The sequence below is a fragment of the Podarcis melisellensis genome (assembly GCF_964234715.1).
Source record: "Podarcis melisellensis genome assembly, chromosome: Z".
In the NCBI taxonomy this organism is placed as follows: Eukaryota; Metazoa; Chordata; class Lepidosauria; order Squamata; family Lacertidae; genus Podarcis; species Podarcis melisellensis.
In genome coordinates, this window is record NC_138547.1 from 4,866,715 (window position 1) to 4,891,082 (window position 24,368).

General features: G+C 45.0%; 1 protein-coding gene across 1 annotated transcript in view; it reads left to right on the plus strand.

The window, feature by feature from the left end:
• The window catches only part of MEGF9 (multiple EGF like domains 9), an 82,945-nt gene that overhangs the window by 44,460 nt on the left and 14,117 nt on the right, over window positions 1-24,368 (plus strand). Inside the window, exon 2 of the mRNA XM_081896439.1 lies at window positions 14,951-15,155. Coding sequence (XP_081752565.1) covers window positions 14,951-15,155 — 205 coding nt within the window. The remainder of the gene's footprint in view (window positions 1-14,950; window positions 15,156-24,368) is intronic.

The window sequence follows — 24,368 nt, forward strand, 5'->3', positions numbered from 1 at the left end:
CTCTGCAACTAAGGACTGTTGCCTGACGGTTGTGTGTGCACAGTTCTACTCAGAGCAGACCCACTGAAATTAATGACCCTGTGTTAGGAATTTCCATTAATTTCAATGGGTCTGCTCTGAATAGGACTAGAATTGCAAACAACCTCCCTCTCCTCTATCCCAGCATTTTCCCCCTTTTGTGTTATGTCTTGGATTCTAAGCATGAGATCAGACACGGTCTTATTATTGATATTTGTAAGCTGCTCTGGAAACCTGGTTTTTGCCAGGGGGACGGGGCTGAGAAGTGAGCTAAAAATGTTTTAAATAAAGTAAGTGTGTGTGTGTGTGTGTGTGTGTGTGTGTATGTATGTTATAGCTTGCTTCAGAACAGCTCTATCTGCATTCTGCAGTGCTTTGCTGCATTTGGTTGAGTACAAAAACAGCTGAGATCCTGCTGAATTCTGCCTGCTCTGTTGGCAAGGGACTGTTCCTCTAATTATTTTGCTCAACATGCTTACTTATCGGATTGCCTTATCCCCTTATCGTGTTTGCTGGACTCTCCATTTTCAGTGCTGCTTTTGCATTAATTATATCTGCAACAGAACAACGGGACTTAAAAGCCCACAGTTAATTTATTTAAATGACATCCAGTAGATTAACCTCCTAGGTTTTCGTCGGCAACTTTAAGACTCTGCCTCGGGTAGAGTCAGACTGTCTACCCACACAGTTCAATGTCATCTGCTCTGACTGGCAGCAGCACTCCAAGATGTCAATTGGATGTCTCTCTTATCCCCTTCTGCTTTCTTTCCAGCAGCAGAGGTCAGGACTTGAACTTGGGACCTTTTGTACGCGTTCTGTCAGCCACAACCCTGCTGGCGAAGGTTCATTTTGAATGCGCCCTTTCAAGAGGGAGTTTGGTAGCTCTGAGATTCTGCATGGATTGACTGTGCAGAAGACAACCAATTGTGTTTGGGGGAGGGCCATAGCTCAGTGTGAGAGCACCTGCCTTCCGTGCAGAAGGTCCCAGGTTCAATCCCTGGCATCTCCAGGTGGGGCTAGGAATCCCTGGAGAGCCACCAACTGCCTGTGCAGACAATACTGAACTAGATGGACCTGACTCTGTATAAAGGCAGCTTCCTATGTTTCTAGAGCTCCTATGAGCACTTCCATTCATGCAGAAGGTTACGGGTTCAATTTCTGAGGTCTCTGAATAGGGTCAGGTATTACCGTATTTTCCCATGTATAAGTCCCCTATTTTTGGGGACTCCAAATTAAGAAAACACCTCTTAGCACTGCCCATGTATAAGATGAACCCCAATTTTAAACCAATTTTTTTGGGGTAAATAAACCCCTTAGTCTTGTACATGGAAAAATACGGTAATCCCCGCCTGGAACCCTGGAGAACCAATCAGTGTAGACAATTGTTGGCATCTGTCTGTCTTGAGACAATGGAGTGCACCTCCAGGGATGAAGTCTAACCACTGTGTTAGCAGTATGGAAGTGACCCCTCTGGGGTGCAAGCCTGACAAGGTCCTGGACTGCCCAGATGACCAGACCTTCCTCTCGGCCTTGCTGCTGGGGTGCAAAGGAAAGCAGAGCAAGACGTTTGGCCCCAGCTTGACTGCAGGAGTTGCCAGAAGGAGGCGTTCAATGCTCCATCCAACCATTTTCGGAACTCTACTTAATACTGGTGTTTACTCCTTAGCCTTTTCATCTCTCAAATATATCCTGCAAGGCAGTGGAGGTTTAGGATCAGAGTTTTCCTCCTTCTCCCAGATGAGCTACCTTCCCAGGTTGACGAGCCCCATCTGCCCCTCACTTCCCTCTACAGCACCTGCAGAAACCGCCATCTTGACTGTTGGACTCAAAATTAGTCTTGTCTGCTCAATCTGCCAGAGCCTGTCTTTGCATGCAGAGGAAGCCCCTAACTCAAAGAAGGTTTGAGACCCATCGACTACTCTCACCTGGTCTGGCTGGCCAGTTGAAACTGTTTCCTGGGGTCACTGTTGCATGGTGAGAGCTTCTAGAAGCCACAGGGGAGAGCTGAGTGCAGGGTGGGGACCAAAGGTGGACAAACTACCCCAGAAGGAGCATGATGTGTTCTCCACCAGAGGTATTACCCTTCCCCTAACAGGTTAAAGCCTCAGCGCCTAGGACTTGCCGATCAAAAGGTCGGCGGTTCGAATCCCTGCGGCGGGGTGCGCTCCCGCTGCTCGGTCCCAGCGCCTGCCAACCTAGCAGTTCGAAAGCACCTCCGGGTGCAAGTAGATAAATAGGGATCGCTTACCAGCGGGAAGGTAAACGGCGTTTCCGTGTGCAGCTCTGGCTCGCCAGAGCAGCGATGTCACGCTGGCCATGTGACCCGGAAGTGTCTGCGGACAGCGCTGGCCCCTGGCCTCTTAAGTGAGATGGGCGCACAACCCCAGAGTCTGTGAAGACTGGCCCGTACGGGCAGGGGTACCTTTACCTTTACCTTTAACAGCACACATAGACAGTCCTGAGCTATTTTAACTTGGTATAAGGCAGTGTTCCATGCTGACTCTTCAGCCCCAAACAATTGCCGTGTTCCTCAGGCATTGTTGGGCAAATCCATTTTTGACAGAGTGACATGAGGCGTCTCCTGATGCATGTCCACCTTCAACAGCTTGGATAATCTTTTTGCAGAGCCAGCAGGTGAAAAGTGCCTTGAGGCTGACAGTTTTCTCCTTCTTTCAACACCTGGTCCTGAGTCAGCCTGAAACTGCCACCTGGGTGCTCACAGAAGTGGGAGCAAAGTTTTGTGAGGGCATATGAGCTGGGTCTGTGTCTGCGTGGGTCATACGGAGGCTGAAAAAAATATTGTTATTGTGCTACGCAACTCGAGACCGCTGGTAATCTGATTGCATTGATAGTGATGCAATTTTATCCATGTATTTATTATTAGATCTATATCCCACCATTCTTCCAATGAGCTCAAGGTGATGTACAGTATATGGCTCTCCTCACCTCCATTTTATCCTCACAACAACCCTGTGAGGTAGGTTAGGCTGAAAGACCGGGAGTGGTCTAAAAGCCACCCAGCAGCCTTCATGGCTGAATGGAGGTTTAAACCCTGGTCTCTCTGAGGTCTTATTCCAGCAATTTAACCACTGCGCCCCACTTGCTTGCTATACGACTCTACTCCGATAGAACTGGGAGCCCACCAGCATGACTAAGCCGCTTCTGGTGAACCAGAGCAGCACACGGAAATGCCATTTACCTTCCCACCAGATTTATCTACTTGCACTTTGACGTGCTTTTGAACTGCTAGGTGGGCAGGAGCTGGGACCGAATAACGGGAACTCACCCTGTTGTGGGGATTCGAACCACCGATCTTCTGATCGGCAAGCCCTAGGCAGACCACAGCGCCACCTGTGTCCCTTAAAAAAAGTCATAGCTTCCCCCCAAAGTATTCTGGGAACTATAATTTATTAAGGGTGCTGAGAGTCATCAGGAGGCCCCCTATTACCATCACAGATCTACAGTTCCTAGAGTGGTTGAACAATCAATCCTTCTTTCCCTCATTGTCCTGTATGGGCCCTCAGTCACCTGTAGGCAATATGGGGATAATAATTCTGCCATGTTGTACAGGTTTAGTTAGTGTTGCCCTATGTCCAGAATTTTCTGGACATACCTGGAAAACTGCAGTTGGAAGTCTGGGGGAAAATTGTCACAATGTCTGGGTTGGTAGTGTCGTTTTTGCCAGTTTTCCTTTGTTGTTGATGCTTAGTCGTTTAGTCATGTCTGACTCTTCGTGACCCCATGGACCAGAGCACGCCAGGCACTCCTGTCTTCCACTGCCTCCCACAGTTTGGTCAAACTCATGCTGGTAGCTTCAAGATCTCCAACCATCTCGTTCTCTGTCATCCCCTTCTCCTTGTGCCCTCCATCTTTCCCAACATCAGGGTCGTTTCCAGGGAGTCTTCTCTTCTCATGAGGTGGCCAAAGTATTGGAGCCTCAGCTTCAGGATCTGTCCTTCCAGTGAGCACTCAGGGCTGATTTCCTTCAGAATGGATAGGTTTGATCTTCTTGCAGTCAATGAGACTCTCAAGAGTCTCCTCCAGCACCATAATTCAAAAGCATCAATTCTTTGGCGATCAGCCTTCTAGCTTAAAAAATTCATTTTTTTGTGATTTTGCCAAAAAAGCTCAAAAACATTTGTGTCTGGATTTTCACTTTTTGAAATATGGAAACCCTAGAAGATAATACTTGTCAAGCACTTTGAGCACTTGAAAATGTGGCCTGGGAATCTAGGGTCCAAAACCCCTCCCCCCACATCCATGAAACTCACTAGGTGACCTTCAGGTAGTCTCTCAGCCTGCTTTACATTACAGGGCTGCTGTGAGGATAAACCGGCGAAGGGGAGAACCTTGAGCTGTTTGGAGGAAAAGTGGGGTATAAACAGTGCTTTTTTTCTTTAAAAACAAACAACATGTTTAGGGGTACTCTCATTTTCCTGCTCATATTGAGATACTGCCCCTCAACGACACCAAACTTAGATTCACAAAATGTTTAGGGTATGCGTACCCCTGCGTACCCCCAGAAAAAAAGGACTGGATATATATATATATATATTTGCTTTCGTAGATTTTCACGGGTACAGGAATGCAGGTTTTGGTGTCCTCGGGTGTCTTCCCGTGTAAAAGTTGGGGTGTCTAGGCGACGTTTCGACGAGGTCTCACTCGTCATCTTCAGGCTGGTGCTTTCGGCTTCTTGTTACTGGAACAGAGCAGGATCTCAGTGTTTGAGTTCCTATAACACCACACCCCCTCAACAGTATTTATAGGAACTCAAACACTGAGATCCTGCTCTGTTCCAGTAACAAGAAGCCGAAAGCACCAGCCTGAAGATGACGAGTGAGACCTCGTCGAAACGTCGCCTAGACACCCCAACTTTTACACGGGAAGACACCCGAGGACACCAAAACCTGCATATATATATATATATATATATCATAAGTCAATCAAATTAAAGTAAAATAAATCTGTTGACTGCAATATGAAATGTTGCCTTTTGCAAAGTGTGGGTGGGGCTAGAGCCAAAAAGGGGTAGTTCACCCACTTTTTAAACTTGCACCACCATCCCTAGATCGTCCCGCCATCATTGCCATCTACAGTGGTACCTCTGGTTAAGCACTTAATTTGTTCTGAAGATCCGTTCTTAACCTGAAACTGTTCTTAACCTGAGGTACCACTTTAGCTAATGCGGCCTCCCGCTGCCACCACACAATTTCTGTTCTCATCCTGAAGCAAAGTTCTTACCCTGAAGTACTATTTCTGGGTTAGCAGAGGCTGTAACCTGAAGCATCTGTAACCTGAAGCGTCTGTAACCCGAGGTACCACTGTACTTGAAAACAGACTGAGGGCAACATAAATTTCAGCAACTAATTCACTAAGGGTTTGCTGCAGGTTCCCCACTTTTTGCCTTTAGAGATGAGCATTATTATATGCCTATTTTTTATTTTATCTATCCATCTATCATCTATCAAAGAGGAATCAGCCTCAGCGTGACACTGGGAAGGTTTGCCTTTTCATGCTGCACTCTAGATTAAACTAGGCAGCTGCTCAATATGTTTTGTACAAATCTGCTTGCTTTGCATAGGCAACCGGCAATTTGCATGCTTTTATGCTGAACTTGCAGCTCGTGCTGAATTTTTAGATTATTATTTTATTTCTGTATTCCCACCACCCACTTCAAAAAAAAGAAAGAAAGAAAGAAAAAAGGAGCAGGTTATAGATTTGTGGTGCAGTACTGTACATGGAGATCAGAAGATAGAGATGGAGAGAACACCAGATGATTAAGCTTATGGTTACACATGATAGGATCTGTGAGAATTTAACCCTCTGCCCACCCCACCGTTGGTAGTTCAGCTTTTCCAAACTCGGTTGTGACAAACCAATCCTCTGCTTTGTGGGAAATAAATGATTGCTTAAATTAGGCCGCGGTGGAGAACCTATTTCAACCTTGAGAACCACATCAGTGGAGCTCAGACCTGTGTATTTTCTATTTACCAAAGATAAAGAGCATAAAGGAATACTGCCATAGCAAACTGAAAGCAGCAGAAGAATGGAAATTATCAGTGAACTTGTTTTTCCAAGACATTACTAAAAAAACCACATTTCCCCCCTGTAAACCTCTTTTGCATTTTTTACGTATTGAGGTTAGATAGATTACACATTGCATCTTCCTCCCAATGAACCCAAGCTGGTGGAAATATCAGTACTAATACAATTAAAACTTCTATAAACAGACAGTGAGGTAGGGTAGGTTCCCACAGGAATCTGATTGGCACTGGTAGAGCACTACTGACAATCGGCCTCGGTCCAGTATATCTGAAGGAGCGTCTCCACCCCCATCGTTCTACCTGGACACTGAGGTCCAGCACCGAGGGCCTTCTGGCGGTTCCCTTACTGCGAGAAACCAAGTTACAGGGAACCAGGCAGAGGGCCTTCTTGGTAGTGGCACCCGCCCTGTGGAACACCCTCCCACCAGATGTCAAAGAGAACAACAACTACCAGACTTTTAGAAGACATCTGAAGGCAGCCCTGTTTAGGGAAGCTTTTAATGTTTGATGTATTAGAGTATTATAATATTTTTTTGGAACCTGCCCAGAGTTGCTGGGGAAGCCCAGCCAGATGGGCGGGGTATAAATAATAATAATAATAATAATAATAATAATAATAATAATAATAATAATAATAATAATATCTCTTCCCCAGCCTCTTAGTGTATTCACTTCCCCCGATCGTTTTGCTTGCCCTTTTCTGCACTTTCCCCTCTTGGCAATGTCTTTTTGCATACATTGGCCTAGAAGCAAGAGAGGTTGCCACTTTGCCAAAAGTAGGCAGGTTTAGGTCTGTTCAAAGCCTTGCAGGGGTGCCAACTTGAATTAAATGGGGGGAACAGGTAAGACCCACCCCGCATAATAAATCACATGACACAGTGCACACACCCCATTTGAATGGCAGTGTCCATCAACTTGGGAGGGGGGCTGACCCCCTCAAATATTTTATTGGGGGAGCCGAATACCCCTCAGCCCCTAGGACAGTGATGGCCAAACTTGGCCCTCTAGCTGTTTTGGGACTACAACTCCCATCATCCCTAGCTAACAGGACCAGTGGTCAGGGATGATGGGAATTGTAGTCCCAAAACAGCTGGAGGGCCAAGTTTGGCCATCACTGTCCTAGGAGTTGGTTCTCATGAGGCCTTGGGTGGGTGAAGACCCACATGCACAATGTCTTCAGTTTTTTGACAGAAGAGAGGCGGGTTATAAATAAAAATAGCCTCCATAGATTCTATACACATTGCCTTGAGCTCCTTGGGGCTTAACCGGATGCAGTTGTGCCTAGGAGAAAGCCACTGAAGGAGATAAGAGCTGATGATGATCTCATTGACTTTGTGAATTTAGGGAATGGTTTGTTTCTGTCTTCAGTTTCTTAAGATGCCTTGTCAGCAGTTGGAAGGTTTTCCCTGTGATCATCATTTATTGAGGAGCTTATGCACTGCTGGCAAGACAAGTCGATGACATGTAATGTTTAAAGCGGGGAGCCAGGGTGGGGGGCAGCAGCTTGCTTTTGTGAATTGCTGCTAGATTGTAGGGGCAGCTCTTGAATTGCTGGGAAGAATGTCCTGGAAGGAGCTGAAAGAGCTCAAAGACACTGCCCAGTTACGTAAAGCTTTTTACCATCATCATTGTTTGTTGTTTAAATGTATTATCTGGTAGAAAATGAAAAGCATAATGGATTATCAAGAAGAGGTACAAAAATCATAAAAGTTCAAAATGAAAAGAGGGGTCAGGTTTTTCCTTTTAAAAAGAACAGTGAGTATTGTTGGTAAAGCATATTGATTAATATTGTATGGAAAGTCTTACCTTCAAGTGAAAAAAGCTATTTGTTTCCTCCAATGCACTATTACTACTAAACACAATGATAATATAGTGCTACTACTAAAAATTCACACACACACACACACACACACACATACATATATATATATATAGGTAAATATACCCCTGACCTTTAGGTCCAGTCGCGGACGACTCTGGGGTTGCGGCGCTCATCTCACTTTACTGGCCAAGGGATCTGGAGTACAGCTTCCAGGTCATTTGGCGAGCATGACTAATCCGCTTCTGGCAAAACAGAGCATTGCACGGAAACGCCGTTTACCTTCCCGCTGGAGCGGTACCTATTTATCTACTTCACTTTGATGTGCTTTTGAACTGCTAGGTTGGGAGGAGCTGGGACTGAACAACGGGAGCTCACCCCGTTGCAGGGATTCGAACCGCTGACCTTCTGATCGGCAAGCCCTAGGTGCTGTGGTTTAGACCACAGTGCCACCCCTGTCCCTACACACACACACACACACACACACACACCAAAAAGGAATAAAAGGAATAAAATATGTCATTTATACGTTTACACATGAAATATAAATATAAATATGGCATTTTAGCTAATGCTAGTTCTGCTCAGAGAAGATCCATTGAAATTAATGGGCATTACTAACTTAAACCCATCAATTTACGTGGTTCTGTTCTAGAACTTAGATGGATATACAATGCCATTGTATACAAAAAAATCAGTTGTGGTTTAAGAAGTGCTATTGCTTTTTTCCAACAGCGTCCAGATTCCATGAGTGGATGGGTGGGGGGCAGGGCGGGACGTTCATAAACTTTGATGTCTTTTTCACAATGTTAGCTTTGTCAAGAATGCTTTATCCCATACACTTTTATATATGAGTATTACATGCAGCAAATCTTCCCTCGCCTTCTAATGAAGGAAGGATTTGTTTCCTACAATGTTTTTCCCATATTGATGCAAACAGATATTAAGAAATTACCAATTAATGCTTGTTTAACTCTGTACGTAGTTTTAATATGCCTCCAAAGTAATATGAGCAAATCTAATGGCAGAACACAGGCATTATGATTTTATGACTGTAATGGCTTTCGGGTGAAATTCTTTACATCTCTGCATGTCCACTGGATTCGTCATAGATCTACGTCACACCAGCACTTTGCAATGGAAACTCCACGTCTGAGCAACAAGATTGAACTTGCTCATATCCCTTAAGGTGCTCTCCTGAATTAAAACTGCTGTTTAGTGAATAAAGCAAGAGTTGCCAGGGGGCTTTTTGGGGGGCCAGGGGGCACATTTGAAATTTTGAGAAAAGTATCGTGGGTGCCAGTCACAAAATGGCTGCAAAGGGGCGGGGCGGTTGCATGACATCATGCAAAATGGCTCCTATATCTAAGAGTAGCCAAAGAGGCAGGAACACAGATTGATGCAGGCCTGCCAACCGCATGAACTGCCACCCAATCGTTTCAGGGAAAAGACACATTAGCACACACACTGCCCCTCTGCCTTGGGCCATGCCCTTATCTGCTCCGAAGGGTTGTGGGGTGGCAGGGACTTATGGAGCCCCCAGAACAGATTTAGTGGGGGGTGGGGGCTTGCAGGGGGGAGGAGAGGAGGAAAAAACCTTGTGCAAATAGGTCGTTTTTGCTCACCCAATGTACTACTCAGAGATACACTGAACACAGCCTTGTCACTTTGTAAATATAGTGGTACCTCTGGATGCAAACGGGATCCGTTCCGGAGCCCTGTTTGCATCCTGAGTAGAACGTAACACACAACTGCAAGCCTGTGTGTGCACAGGTCACATTTTGCCACTTCCGCACATGCATGTGATGTCATTTTGAGCGTCTGTGCATGCGCGAGCGGCAAAACCCGGAAGTAACACGTTCCGGAGCGTAACCTGAAAACGCTCAACCTGAAGCATATTTAACCTGAGGTATGACTGTATACTGTACTTCTTTTTCAGTCAGGGCACTGTTAGAGCACAAGATTGGATCCTGCTAGTGGGCTGCATCCTTCTCCCCCTACATCTGTGGGCTGACTTTTGACTGCTGGGAAGGGACTGTAATATTCCTGATGGGGAACTCCCTAGTGCAGCCCATTATGGTAGGCCCAGTGTCAAGCAGCTGATCGGTGCTGCCAGTGAGCCCTGCTTGCAAAAGGGAGCAGCCAGGAGCTCACTTCAAGCTATCAATGGTTTCTTTGTCTCTCTCCACACCACCCCATTACTGTGTGTGTCTGCAGCCACCAAATTGCAAATCTTTTCCTGATCTTAAAAAAAGCAATGTAGTTCATTCAACAGCTGAAAGCTTCCAGGCGGTATATGAATCAATAAGGCCCGGCAGGGGGGCCCAAACTGGTCAAGTTGCTTTGCAATGAGGTGTTATATACAAGGTGCTAAACTGGAGCAAGGCGTTCTTTCAGGCACTCGTTGTCTCACTGAATGGTGGTTTTTAAAAATCATGGAAGAGAAGTGAGAGGAGGAAGAAGAAAATAACATTTTCTTGGAAGTTTTTAAGAAGAGATCGGTTAGCTGTCTGTCACAGATGACCCCTGGGGGGTCATAGAACCAATTCTATGGTTCTGTGACTCACTGGCAGTTATTAACCAAAGACCTAATGGGCATCTGTCATGGATGCTTGAGTTAAGATTCCTGTGTTTGAGCTGGTTAGATTAGATGATTCTATCTGGGCTGGCCAACCAGGAGGCTTCAAACAGCCAATCACAGCAGCAGATTCCACACCTCTCTTTGCTCTAGTTGCTCAGTGCACAGTCCCATGGGATGCTGTGTTGCTGAAAGCCAGAGGCCCCACGATAGGATTATTCCTGCAGTGCAGGCAGGTTGGACTAGATGACCCTCATAGTCCCTTCAAATTCTCTCTTTCATAATTCCTAGCTTACATGGGTTTGAAAGAGGATTAGACAAATTCACGGAGGAGGCATCCATCAATAGCTGCTTATCATAATCACTAGATAGAACCTCTATGTTCAGAGGTAGTACAGTGGTACCTCGGATTACAGATGCTTCAGGTTACAGACTCCGCTAACCCAGAAATTGTACCTCGGGTTAAGAACTTTGCTTCAGGATGAGAACAGAAATCGTGCTCTGGCAGCGCGGCCCCATTAGCTAAAGTGGTACCTCAGGTTAAGAACAGTTTCAGGTTAAAACGGACCTCTGGAACGAATTAAGTTCTTAACCTGAGGTACCACTGTATACCTCTTAAAGTTAGCTGCTGAGGAGCAACAACACAGTGGCATAGCATGGGTTGCCAGTGCCCAGGGCTGTGTGGAGGTGGGAGGGAGGGAAACTGGTGGAGTACGCATGCAGATTCAGCTGCTTAGCAGCAGTCACCCAGGAGATTGCAGCCGCAGAGATAAGAAAAGAAGAGTTGTTCTGTTGTTTGGTGAGGTCACTTTCTGGTTCGCACGGAGAAGCCGTTTTCGACAGAGCCCAGCTATAGAAGCATGCAGCTAATTCAGTTGCATTGTAGATAACTCACTTCTTCCCCCCTAACATAAAGCCTGCCCTGTCCCCCCAAAATAAATCCTGGCTATGACTGGGTGTTGGGATTTTTCACCCCTAAGAATCTTGTGCCTTGGGCAACCGCCCCAGTGCCTTCTGAAGGAGGAAATTGGACAAATGAAACTCTTTCAGTTCTGGGTTTTCAAGGCTCCAGTTAATTCTACTGGTTCTGACTTTCACTCAGGAGTCAGATCCTTCGGAAAGTAAATTTTCCGTGGGTTGTGATTTCGGGTGTGTGTTTGTGTGATCTGGAGGTTGAGGAAGAGAAGGGACCGTAGATGATGGTGCCCTTGGCAGTCGCTTAAAAATCCAATGTGTCCACATGCCTAAAATGCTTGGCAACCCTGTTGCCTTTTGCAGCATGAGCAAACTACTGTATTGAAATCAGGTGTGCTTACTTCAGTTCCTATGGGTTAATCCTGCAAAACAAACATTGAGCTTTAGCAAAAGATCTTCAGCCAGCTGAATAGCAACCTTTAAAAAAACAAACAAACAAACAAATGTATACCGTATTTTTTGCTCTATAAAACTCACTTTTTCCCTCTAAAAAGTAAGGGGAAATGTGTGTGCGTCTTATGGAGTGAATGCAGGCTATGCAGCTATGCCAAAAGTCAGAACAGTAAGAGGGATCACTGTGTAGCAATCCCCCTTGCTGTTCTGGCTTCTGAGATTCAGACTATTTTTTTCCTTGTTTTCCTCCTCCAAAAACTAGGTGCGTCTTGTGGTCTGGTGCGTCTTATAGAGCGAAAAATACGGTATCTAAAATCTCCAAGGCAGATTATACATAAAACGGTATAAAATATCTATTAAAAATAGCAGCAGGAACAAACTTTAAATATGGTAAACAAATTAAATTGATCAAAACACAAGTAAAATTAATAGATTTTTTGGGGAAATAATAATGATATAATTATATGTTGGGGTAGGCTTGACTAAACAAAAAAAGTCTTAACAGGCATTAAAAGCGGTTCAAAAAGGATACCTGTCTAATAGGTTTGGAATGGCAGCTAGTAGGTGGCACCACAATGAAAGACCCTAAACTTTAAGTTAGAAATGTAAATAATATTTACATTTCAACTGCTAGTGTAGGAACCCCATCAAAATGGAGGGAAGAAGTATCTAGTTGCTGCATAATTATTTTTTGCTTTTTCTGGCATCTGTGCCAGGGATAGCCAACATGGTACCCCTCCAGATTTTAGAATTGTAGAATTGGAAAGGACTGCAAAGGTCATCTAGACCAACCCGCTTCAGTACAGGAATCTTTGCTCAATGTGGGACTCAAACCCACAGTCTTGAGATTAAGTGTCTCATGTTGTACCGGCTGAGCTATTCACAGTTGTTGGAGTATAGCTTGCATCGTCCATGACCATTGGACTTGCTCACTGGGGCAGATGGGAGTGGAAAGCCAACTGAAAGTAAGAGCTGTTTGACAGGGGAACGGTCTCCCTTGGGAGGTTGTAGACTCTCCTTCCTTGGGGGGGGGGGGTTTAAGCAGAGGTTGGAGGGTCATCTGCCATGGATGCTTTAGCTGAGATTCCTGCATTTCAGGGGGTTGGACTGGATGACCCTCGGGGTCCCTTCCAACACTACAATTCTGTGATTTCTGTTGTTACAGAAATTACCAGGGCGGGCCCACATCTTTAAAGTTCTTAAATGTTACAAATATTATGCCTGAATGTATCCTTTCAGCTTGACAGCTCAGGGAAGTTACCCAGCTTTAAAAATCATATAAAATCCAGTTTCCTCCATTCCAAAGCTATTTTGCCCTTGAAAAAGGGACTCCAGGAAGTGGCCAGAGGTGACAATTGCTGAGCTGATTTTTGGCCAAGAAAAGTCTAATCCCATCACCAGACTTGCCTAGGGGTCCAGACATGCAAAGGAAGTTCTACAGTGGTACCTCGGGTTACAGACGCTTCAGGTTACATACGCTTCAGGTTACATACTCCGCTAACCCAGAAATAGTACCTCGGGTTAAGAACTTTGCTTCAGGATGAGAACAGAAATCGTGCCCCGGCGGCGCGGCGGCAGCAGGAGGCCCCATTAGCTAAAGTGGTGCTTCAGGTTAAGAACAGTTTCAGGTTAAGAATGGACCTCCGGACCGAATTAAGTACTTAACCTGAGGTACCACTGTATTGTATTTTGGGTGGTGGGACTTCAGAGGTGTTTGCCTATGCTAATCTTATACCTGAGTCTTGCCCCCACATGTTTTGCCTATGCTAATCTTGGACCAAGGACTCGTCTGGACATGTTTGCCAAGGTTGAACCAGTGTAACCCCTGTCTACCCCTCCCCTTTGGTCAGTGATGTAAAGATGATGTACCAATGATGCTGTATGAACTGTATTCTGGGATGTGGTGGGAAGTTTTAAAAGTCAATGTTGCCCCATGCTCTGGGTACACTCGCTGCTGTTGAGCCTGTTGCGCAACAATAAAGGATCTAAGTTTACCGACTGCTGTTTTGCTCCAAATTGCTTGGCTGGAATTTCCTTCTTTTACTGACCGCATGGACATGTGGGGGACTGGTACCCCGACGAGCTGAACTGTTGACTAGTCTCTCATCCCAGAATTTTCCTTAACACTGTGATAACCTGGGTGGGGGGTGGGGCAGCCTTCCCTGGCTTTATACTTTATGTCACAAAAGAACATGAAATACTTGTTATCACCCCAATTTGTCAGAGCAACGAGGTTTTATCAATTACAAAGGAGCTCTTTGATTGCTCCTGCAGTGAAAATAGTCCTGGGGTTGTGTTTCCTCTATTACATCTCTGGTCTTCCAAGTATGGTGGCTTTTTAAAAGGGTGGTGGTGGGGCAGTATTTTTCCAGTTTTTATGATTACAGTTATACATCATGAGAGGCCCATGAGCCACTTAATGGTTTCTACCAAGCCCATGACAAAGGAACAGCTGTAAAATCAATATTTTCTGCATGTCTTGGATGTGTGTATTGCTTTTCCTTAAAAAAAAATAAAAAATTAGCTGCCATGGTTATGGAAAGAAAAATTTTAAAAAACAGCTAAGGGTTTGGAACATCAAAAAATAAATTTGAAACCAAAGTGGCAAAATTAAATAATACAGTGGAGGTGAGGGAGCAGGAGACATCCAAGCCTCTATCTGCACACCGTACATATTTTTTGCTAATTTCCCATAGCAAGCCTATGGACCAAAGCCTTTGAGTGCCCCCTCTCCTACCACTGATGCTCACTGCCCCATTGATCAGTGGGTGGTGAGGGTGATGGTCTCCCCACCCCTGCTAATGAAGGAGGAACTTAGAGGAGTGTGGTTCTGTTTTCTACTTCCCCTTTCAGCTCAAGGTGCTTTTCACGGGCCTAAAGGAAATGACACAGGTTTAATAAAACCTTTGAAAACAAAAACAAACAAACAAAAATACCTGCAGGCCAAAAAAAAAAAAAAAAAAAAAGGTTGCTGAACTCTGTCCCAGGAGATATAGTTAATTTACTCTATGGGCGGCCTGCACAACCAATAAATGATTAATGTGAACCTGTTTCCATGTGTGGGTGTGAGCGAGATCTCCATTTTAATTCCTTTCTCTTTCCTTTTTTCAATCCCTCTTGCAGACTTCATCATCTGTAACTGCAGTTCTGTTGGGAGCACTGGCCCAAGCGACTGCAACACCACGACAGGGCAGTGCGAATGCCGGACGGGATACGTGGGTCTGCACTGCGAAGGGTGTGGGGAAGGCTATTACCCAGACCCCACAAGTGGGCAGTGCCTTTGGTGCGGCTGCTATTCCGAGGGCTCCGAATCCCTGTCCTGCGACAAGTAAGGAATGGGTTCCTTTGTTGGGAGGGGAAATCTTAATTATTAATAATTTATTTGTAGGTATTCTGTTGATTTTTTTTCCAATGTAAGCATATGACTTACAAAAAGAACAATAAAGCCCTGATGATAATATCAAAACTCAGTAGACAATAAGTAGAGTATATACAGCTGTACCTTTGTTCTCGAACAGAATCCGTTAGAAAACCAAGGTGTGGCTTCCAATTGGCTGCAGCAGCTTCCTGCAGCCAATCGAAAGCCGCATCAGACGTTCGAGTTCCAAAGAACATTTGTAAACCGGACCACTCACTTCCGGGTTTGCGGCGTTCAGGAGCCAAAACTTTTGAGTCGCAAGGCATTCGACAACCAAGATACGACTGTATATCTTTTCACCTGCGTAGGAAAGCCACTGTTGGGAGAGAAAATCTTACAAAGCCACTGTTGGGAGAGAAAATCTTGACAAAGTTGGTAATGACAATATTACCTTCAAGATTTTTATTTTTATTTATTTTTAATGCAGAAGTTGCAAAGATTTGAGGCGGAACCAATAAAAAGTGACAAAGAAAATGGATTTGTACCATACAAGGTGATTTGTACCTTACAAATAAATTGTCACTCTGGACTCCTGTTGGAAAGACACAATGGCCTGAACACAGATTACAATAAGTCTGTTGAGCTAAAACAGGCATAGGCAAACTCGGTCCTCCAGATGTTTTGGAACTATAGCTCCCATCATCCCTAGATAACAAGACCAGTTGTCAGGGATGATGGGAGTTGTAGGCCCAAAACATCTGGAGGGCCGAGTTTGCCCATGCCTGTTGTAACTCTTCGTTGATATGGCTGTGATCAAAATCTGGGAACAGGAGCTGCACTCTGAGCACCAGCAGGATCCATGTATTGCCACTCTCTTTTCCTGGCCATGCATCCTTGACCAAAAGAGTCTTATCACTCGCACCACCCTGATAAGCTAATTATTAACAGAGTCCAGTGTGGTAGAGAATGCGGTTTGTGAGAGGGAAACTCAATCCTTTCCCTGAGGATTGGGTTGAGGCGTGAAATGAACATTGACCTGACAAGCTGCTGTGATGTATGGCCACTGCTGCTGCTACAATCAAACGCCGCCTTGAACCAACTAATTATGGGGAGAGTGAGAGGCTGCATGTCTGTTTATAGCGGAATCTCCTTTGTATTGTACACTGTCCGGGTTTCATTTCAACATATTTTGACACCTCTTGCCTATATTCTTCTTTTTATGGTTAGGAGATGTTTGTTTCAGGTTGTGTGTGTGTGTGTGTGTTTGTGGGTTTTTTTGGAGTTAGACAAGCCACATTTTCTACTAATTCTTTCAGAATAAGATAATTAGATAAGCATTCTCTCCCCTTGAGGGTGTGTCTGGCACCTTCATTGTATAGCTTTCATTGTATGCTGGGGGTACCCTTCTTTACTCTGGCCTTTTCACACCTGATGCATATGTATTCATGCATGTATGTCTTCTATTCTACATCCCATTAGTCTAAGTTATTATTATGATGCAAAGGTTTGGGGAAAGGTTTCAGATTCCATCGTTATTCCCCATCCTTCTGACTGTAAGCAGTTTCAACTGATTTTGATACTGGATTTTTATGCGGTATTTTTGTAATTCTCCCACCCCACACATTATGGTGAGAGGTTGGTAAGAAATCTACTTGTTGATCATGCTGCCTGTGTGACTTTCGTTTATTTTGAACTGCAGTGTAGTTGTAAATCTTGATGTGCAGGAGATAATGTCATGCCCTATACCCACATTTCCAAGAAGAGTCCACAGGAAGTAGTGGTTGATCCATTATTATCTTTCCCCCAAAGATCCGTAACCTGAAGCAGAATGAGGTCATATAATATCCAGTTTATTAGGATTAGCAAACTGCAGTCGTGTGCCAAACTTCCTGGTGGGGTTCACTTCTAACTGCATAGGACAGGGGTAGGCAATCTAAGGTCAGTGAGCCATCTAGATCGTGGACAGTCCGGGAATCAGCGTGTTTTTACATGAGTAGAATTTGTGCTTTTATTTAAAATGCATCTCTGGGTTATTTATGGGGTATAGGAATTTGTTCATATTTCCCCAAAAAATATAGTCCGGCCCACCACATGGTCTGAGAGATTGTCGACCGGCCCATGGCTGAAAAAGGTTGCTGACCCCTGGCATAGGCTCATCTTGGAAAGCACAATGAGTTTTACAAAACCTGAAATATCCAGCTTTTAATTAGAAGCACAAACTATCTTGCCAGAAAGTGCTGTTTATTCTGCTGGCATGAAATAGGAAACTCGTCAAAGGAAAGAGGTATCCAGATGCTGCTTGAATATTTTTCTCATTCTCTGACTTTATGCGAATTTGTCATAAAGAAACTTGAAAGCCTCATTATCACTTTATACATTTCCCAGAGCAAGGAGAGCCTAGTTGTTCCCTGGTGCTCCGGTGCATCATATTCATTGCTCCTGGTACTGCATTTGTCTTTGTTCTCGCTCCACTATATCACCGCTTTAGAGACTTATACCCTGCCCTTCCTAATGCCCATGTGCTACTCAAAGTGGCTTAGATTAGAACAATTAAAATACAGCGTTGCCATGCTAAAACAACAATCAAAACTCCTCCTGGTGGTGGAGCATTAAAACTGTTAGTAAAGCTAAGTAGGGTCCGGTATGATTTTAGAATTGGATGGTGGATTTTGTTTTGAGATTCCTGCATTAGATGTCGCTCGGGATCCATTCCAACTCTATAAATTCTTTGATTCTGTGAAAGCAAACAATGACGGGAAGGTGGGTGGGATTCTGACCTTGCAGCTATACATATTCTGAAAGGCTTTACAGTGGTACCTCGGGTTAAGTACTTAATTCGTTCCGGAGCTCCGTTCTTAACCTGAAACTGTTCTTAACCTGAAGCACCACTTTAGCTAATGGGGCCTCCTGCTGCTGCCGCGTTGCTGGAGCACGATTTCTGTTCTCATCCTGAAGCAAAGTTCTTAACCTGAGGTACTGGGTTAGCTGAGTCTGTAACCTGAAGCATCCGTAACTGAAGTGTATGTAACCCGAGGTACCACTGTATTACAGTTGGGAAGAATGAGGGCATGTATCAAGTGTGGGGAACTGTTTTCAGCCTGAGGGCTACATCTCCTTCTGTGCAACTTTCTGAGGGCCACATGCTGGTGATCAAAGGTGAACATGTAAATTTTGCCTTTGTGCAGTCAGATAGTTTCTACACTCATTTTGGATACTCACTGAGGCAAGAGGCCCCACTGGGGACATGCTCCAGTCCAGAGGCCCCGACATGGGCCCCAGACTGTGGGTGCCCAATGGCACATGCGGCATGACATGACGTCATGTTGCACACATATGTGCTACTCAGCCTCCACCCGTTACCGTTCTCCAGTGCCGTGGCAGCGACGAGGCAGGGCCTCCACCTCCACAGAGCCTCTTTCGGGGCCTGCTGTGGCTGCAGATGCACCCCGGAATCACATCCGCAGCTGCAGCACACCCCAACAGAAGCTCTGCGGTGGCGGCAGAGATGTATCCTGAGGAGAGTTCGAAGGGCCACACTGAGGGGCCCAGAGGGTCTGCATTTGGCCCTCAGGCCCAAAGTATTTACCCTGCCCTCTGATTTAACGCTTGATTACCGTTGATGGAGGAGAGGATGTATGCAAAGACATCAGGAAGAACTTTCTGGCAGTAAGAGCTGTTTGACAGTGGAACAGTCTCCCTCGGGGGCATTGTGGACTCTCCTTCCCTGGAGGTTTTTAAGCAGAGGTTGGGTGGCCATGTCAGGGATGCTTTGCTGAGATTCCTGCATTGCAGGGGGTTGGAATGGATGACCCTTGGGGTCCCTTCCAACCCTACAATTCTGTGATTCTATACCTGCTTGAAACTTGGTTTTGGTTAGGAAGGAAGACGAGAGGTGTAAGCTGGTAAGGAGAAGCGTTCATAAGCTCACCTTCCTTCAGCCCCCGGCCTCAAGTGCTTTGTCCGCTTGGTGTCAGGCTGCCAGAAAAGCCCTTCCTCCGCCTGTTGTCCAATGCTGTGAGCAGAACCAGGCACAGTGCTTGCGGTAATTAACTTTATTGCTCAGTAACCAAGGAGTCGGCACACGGCACATCCATCAGATAAGCACGTCAGTTGCAGAAGCTAAAGTTCCTGTCTCTTTCTTCCTCTTGTTTATACCTCCCTCCTCGCTGTGACTCCGCTTTTCTCAATTGTTCCAGCCTTTTCTCGACTCTTGGTTCCTGTGCTGAGAGGGAGGGAGGGGAAGGAGCCAAATCAGGACTGTACAGTGGTACCTTGGGTTACAGACGCTTCAGTTTACAGACGCTTCAGGTTACAGACTCCGCTAACCCAGAAATAGTACCTCGGGTTAAGAACTTTGCTTCAGGATGAAGTGGCAGCGGCAGGCCCCATTAGTTAAAGTGGTACCTCAGGTTAAGAACAATTTCAGGTTAAGAACGGACCTCTGGAACGAATTAACGTATTTTTCGCTCTATAAGATGCACCAGACCACAAGACACACCTAGTTTTTGGAGGAGGAAAATAAGGGGGGGGGGGGAAAATCTGAATCTCAGAAGCCAGAACAGCAAGAGGGATCGCTGCGCAGTGAAAGCAGCCATCGCTCTTGCTGTTCTGGCTTCTGGGATAGCTGCGCAGCCTGCATTCGCTCCATAAGACACATACACATTTCCCCTTACTTTTTAGGAGGGAAAAAGTGAGTCTTATAGGGGAAAAAATAATGTAAGTTCTTAACCCGAGGTACCACTGTTTTGCAGAGCAGGAGACAGAGCCCCTGCTCTTTCAGCATCTGTGGCTACCTTAAGCCTCTCCCCATCACCCTCACTCTCTGCTGCTGATTCCTCCCTGTTCCACCAAAGTCCCCACAGGTGCCCCCTGGACCACGGGCTGCTACCACTCTTCCTCATCCATCCAGTCTCTGACACTTTGCTCCAAGGATTCTGGTTCCTCAGCAAACAGGGCCCCACCCACTCCCCAAGTAAATGGCGTCTTTGCACAGCGCAATTAAATTTGCTCAGCTGCAAGAAAGGCAGTTGTGGAAAATGAATGGTTTTCTATTTGCTTCTGTTTGTGCGCAAGTGCCCTTGAGACCAAGACCCAGACAGGAAGGGGGTGGGGGAGAGTCCAGCTCCATCAACCCTCCAGCCTGCCTCTTCCATGGGAAGGGACAGATTGCACCCTGAGTTGTTGTTGCTTTTTTAAAAAAGAGATTGCTTTGTGCAAATGAATGAAATTTTAATTTGTGTGTGAGTAAAGCTTCTTATTCTTCTTTTTAGAATAGCTTTGATGCGCAGTTATGGTTCCTCTTCCATCTCCCCTTGGCCAAATAAATAATTTCTCTCTCTGACCCCTATGTCTCTACATGCACATATAGGTCACCCTCTATGCCAGCTGCAAACTCCTTTGCCGTGCCTGGATCCTTGCACAGATGGAACAGATCCATCCACTTGCATGGAATCTGTCACTGTGTTCCATTTCCATGAGGATAGCTTCCCTGCTGTCAGGAAGAATGAGGGTCTCACGGAAGCAGTGCATTTGTTAGATGCGGGATGAACAACTATTACAACTATTGCACCATCTTGAAAGATCTTACAAGCAAGAGTGAAGCACCACCTGAGTGCATGACTTCAGAAGAACTAAATGATACTTCTTTATTCAGAAATGTTATCCAACTTTAATTGACAGAGCCAAGGGGAACAGCAGCAACATCCTGAGCAAAGCTAAGCAGGGTCCAGTATAGTTTCAAATTGGACAGGGGATCATTCATTGAAGGGGATTGGAATACCGTTGGGATCCCTTCAGCTAATAATAATAATAATAATAATAATAATTTATAATTTGTACCCCGCCCATCTGGCTGGGTTTCCCCAGCCACTCTGGGCGGCTTCCAACAAAGATTAAAAATACATCAAAATGTCTCACCTTAAAAACTTCCCTGAACAAGGCTGCCTTCAGATGTTTTCTAAATGTCAGGTAGTTGTTTATCTCTTTGACATCTGATGCGTGGGTGTTCCACAGGGTGGGCGCCACCACCGAGAAGGCCATACAGTTCTATGGTTCTATTAATCACCCTAGTAATAGTTAGGGCCAGAATGAACTAAATAGTTGTGTCAGCAGAAGCTAGGGCAGCAAATCCTGCTAGCATAATGGGGCTTTTTCACCTCTCCCCCCACCACCACACACACTCCAAATCAGCTCTAAGGGTGGAAGCCTAGGAGAACCTCTAGAACAGCCCTGGGGTGGGGAATAGAGAGGGGATCCTTCCAAGTGGCAAGCGGAAAGGCTTGCACTAATAGAATGAGTGCAATATTGAATTTCACCCGTAGGACTGTCTCCAGTTACGGTCCGCTCAGAGTAAGCCTGCTGAAGTTAAAAGACCTAAGTCTGCAGTGCCTATTATTTCCAGTGAGTCTACTCTGAGTAGGTCTAGCGTTGGATATAACCCACATATTTTGAAATTACTCAGCTTTTCCTGAAGGCCTACTGCTGTGCAGGCTATGCAAAGCTTTTCTCCTCTTCTGATCTGGCTTGATGATGGCAAAAAAAAAATAAAAAATGAATGTCTTTGTTTCTTCCCTGTCCACTGAAAATCCGCATGGTGGAATTCACATGGACAACGAACTGGTCCAGGAGCCTGTGCCCAGAATGGCAGAACGTGATGGTGTGGGCATCATAATCTTGACCAGACACGCTTGGTGCTTTGACATTTCACAAAATGCCTTTTCAGAGTTCTTGAGGATTTGGGCTCCTCAGATAGATTTCAGGCAGACGGATTCCATTCAGTGGCATAAAGCGGGGGATGTTGTGTGTACAATGCCCCAGTGTTTTCTGGGAATAAAGCTGCCCTTTTTCCTGCCCTTCCCCTCCCCGGCCCACCCCCAACACCACAAAGGGGGCTTTGCTGAGATTGCATAATGTTGGGGGTGGCAGGAGCAGGGACTTGGGGAGGGGAGCACTTCCTCAGAACACAGAAGGTGTTATTAAATTCAGATGGTTTCAAATAGCCAAGACGGGGCCAGGGAGGAGCAATGGGAAACTGAAACCCGCCCCCTCACCCTTTCTTGCTAATAGGCATTTCTGCCCTCTTGATTTTCCCATCTCACATCCAGATTAATTGACCTGAAAATCAACAACATATAGGTTGTGATGTTTCCATTAAAGCTCAGTTTAAAGGTTGGTGAATATAGATGGTTCCCTGTGGAACCCTCTTGTACAGTTCCCCTTTCTGTGGATTTGCTGAACTGTTTTGTAAGACTTGGAAGGCAGATTATGTTTCAGTCATTAAATCTCATTGAATGGGTTGTTTGAGATCCTTCTAAGAGAAGAGACGGAGGGGAAAAAAGACATCCTTCCTCCCTCCCTCGCTTCCTTCCATGGTATACTCAAGCAATAGGTGTGCATTTCTTAACATCACACCTGGTCCGCTTCCCCATCTTGCGGGTTCCATGACTGATTTATTTACTGTCCCCTATTCTTGCAGCACTGAAGTGTCTGTGAAGCAGAAAGAAAACAGTTGGCTTCCCCAGTCACCTGGGTCCTTGAACCTGAGAGAAGCCTCCTTTGGTCATTACTCACAGGCATACACACCAGCTCTCTCTTTACTAGGGCCAGCCCCTATTTTGCAGAATTTGTCTTCTGTAAAGCCACATTCAGTATTCCAGTATACTTGAAGGAACGTCTCCACCCCCATCGTTCTGCCCGGACCCTGAGGTCCAGTCCGAGGGCCTTCTGATGGTTCCCTCGCTGCAAGAAGCCAAGTTACAGGGAACCAGGCAGAGGGCCTTCTCGGTGGTGGCACCCACCCTGTGGAACGCCCTCCCACCAGATGTCAAAGAGAAGAACAACTACCAAACTTTTAGAAGACATTTAAAGGCAACCCTGTTTAGAGAAGCTGTTAACGTTTAATAGGTTATTGTATTTTAGTGTTTTGTTGGAAGCCGCCTAGAGTGGCTGGGGTATAAATAATAAATTATTATTATTATTATTATTATTATTATTATTATTGGAGACACAGTGATGGATGAGTGAGACACACTCTCCCATCTGGATTGCATGGAGGCTGGACATGCTCTCAACCTGCCGCATTCCAGATCAGACCAATTGTCCTTGCAGCCCTGTATTTACAACTCTTCCCGGGCCTAGCTCCTCAGGTTCTCAATGTTGGAGAATTCTGACAAAAACTTCAAAGGAAGCAGAACTTGCTGCAGTTTGTGCACTTGTCTGTGGTCAGAAAGGGAAATCAGTCAAATAAAAAAGACTGACTCACAACTTTGTCCACAAAATATACACTATTAATGTTTTTGAAAAACATTGGTTTGATGTTTCCCTTAAATTGGAATGAATGTAAGTTATGTAAGTCAGAGCTTTCCAAACTGTGTGTTGCGTCATGTTCGTGTGTCAGCTGCAGTGTGTTGGTGTGTTGCGCAAATGCTCCCTGCATTCTTAAAAGGGGTTAGTTTAACCTCTGGTTTGCTACTAAAACGGAATTACTGTGTCATGAAATAATGCATGTCTAAAAAGTGTGTCACCAACATGAAAAGTTTGGAAAGCTCTGACGTAAGTTGTGTGAATTGTTATGTAAGAGCTTTACAAAAAAAATATGTGCGGTTTAGAAATGATTTCAAATTTTAAAAATCAATCAGTTGATTGAGCAAGGTGAATAATGTGGTATTTGGTGGAAACTGAAGTGCAGCAGAATGGAAACAGTGTTGATTATGATGGTCATACGCTGGAAGGGAAATAGCTGCCTTCTTGCATTCCTAGCAAGTGATTTGTTATGCACAGACAGTGAGACTGTGCTTTGTAGGTAGATAGTGTTGGAATCTTCATGCAATCTGAAATAAAGTAGCCATATCTTTATTTATTTTACCGATAAAGAAATTTCAGTCTAGCTCCTCTGCACCACTCAGCACAGCTTAGAGCAATTTTAAAACCACAATATTGTATAAGGTAATAAAAATACATTAAAATGGCAATGGTAAAAAATGCAACAATAGATGCACATTAAAATGACAGATATATGTGGGTAAACAATAAAATATGCAGTCAGAAAAATGCAACAGAATGGAAAAAACAGCAAGAAACAATAAGAAAAAAGCAACAGTACATGAAAATGCAAGAAGAAAAAGAAAAGGAATTAAAAAGAAATAAGAAAAAAGTTTGGCTTGGAAAGTGAATTCAATTTGTTGT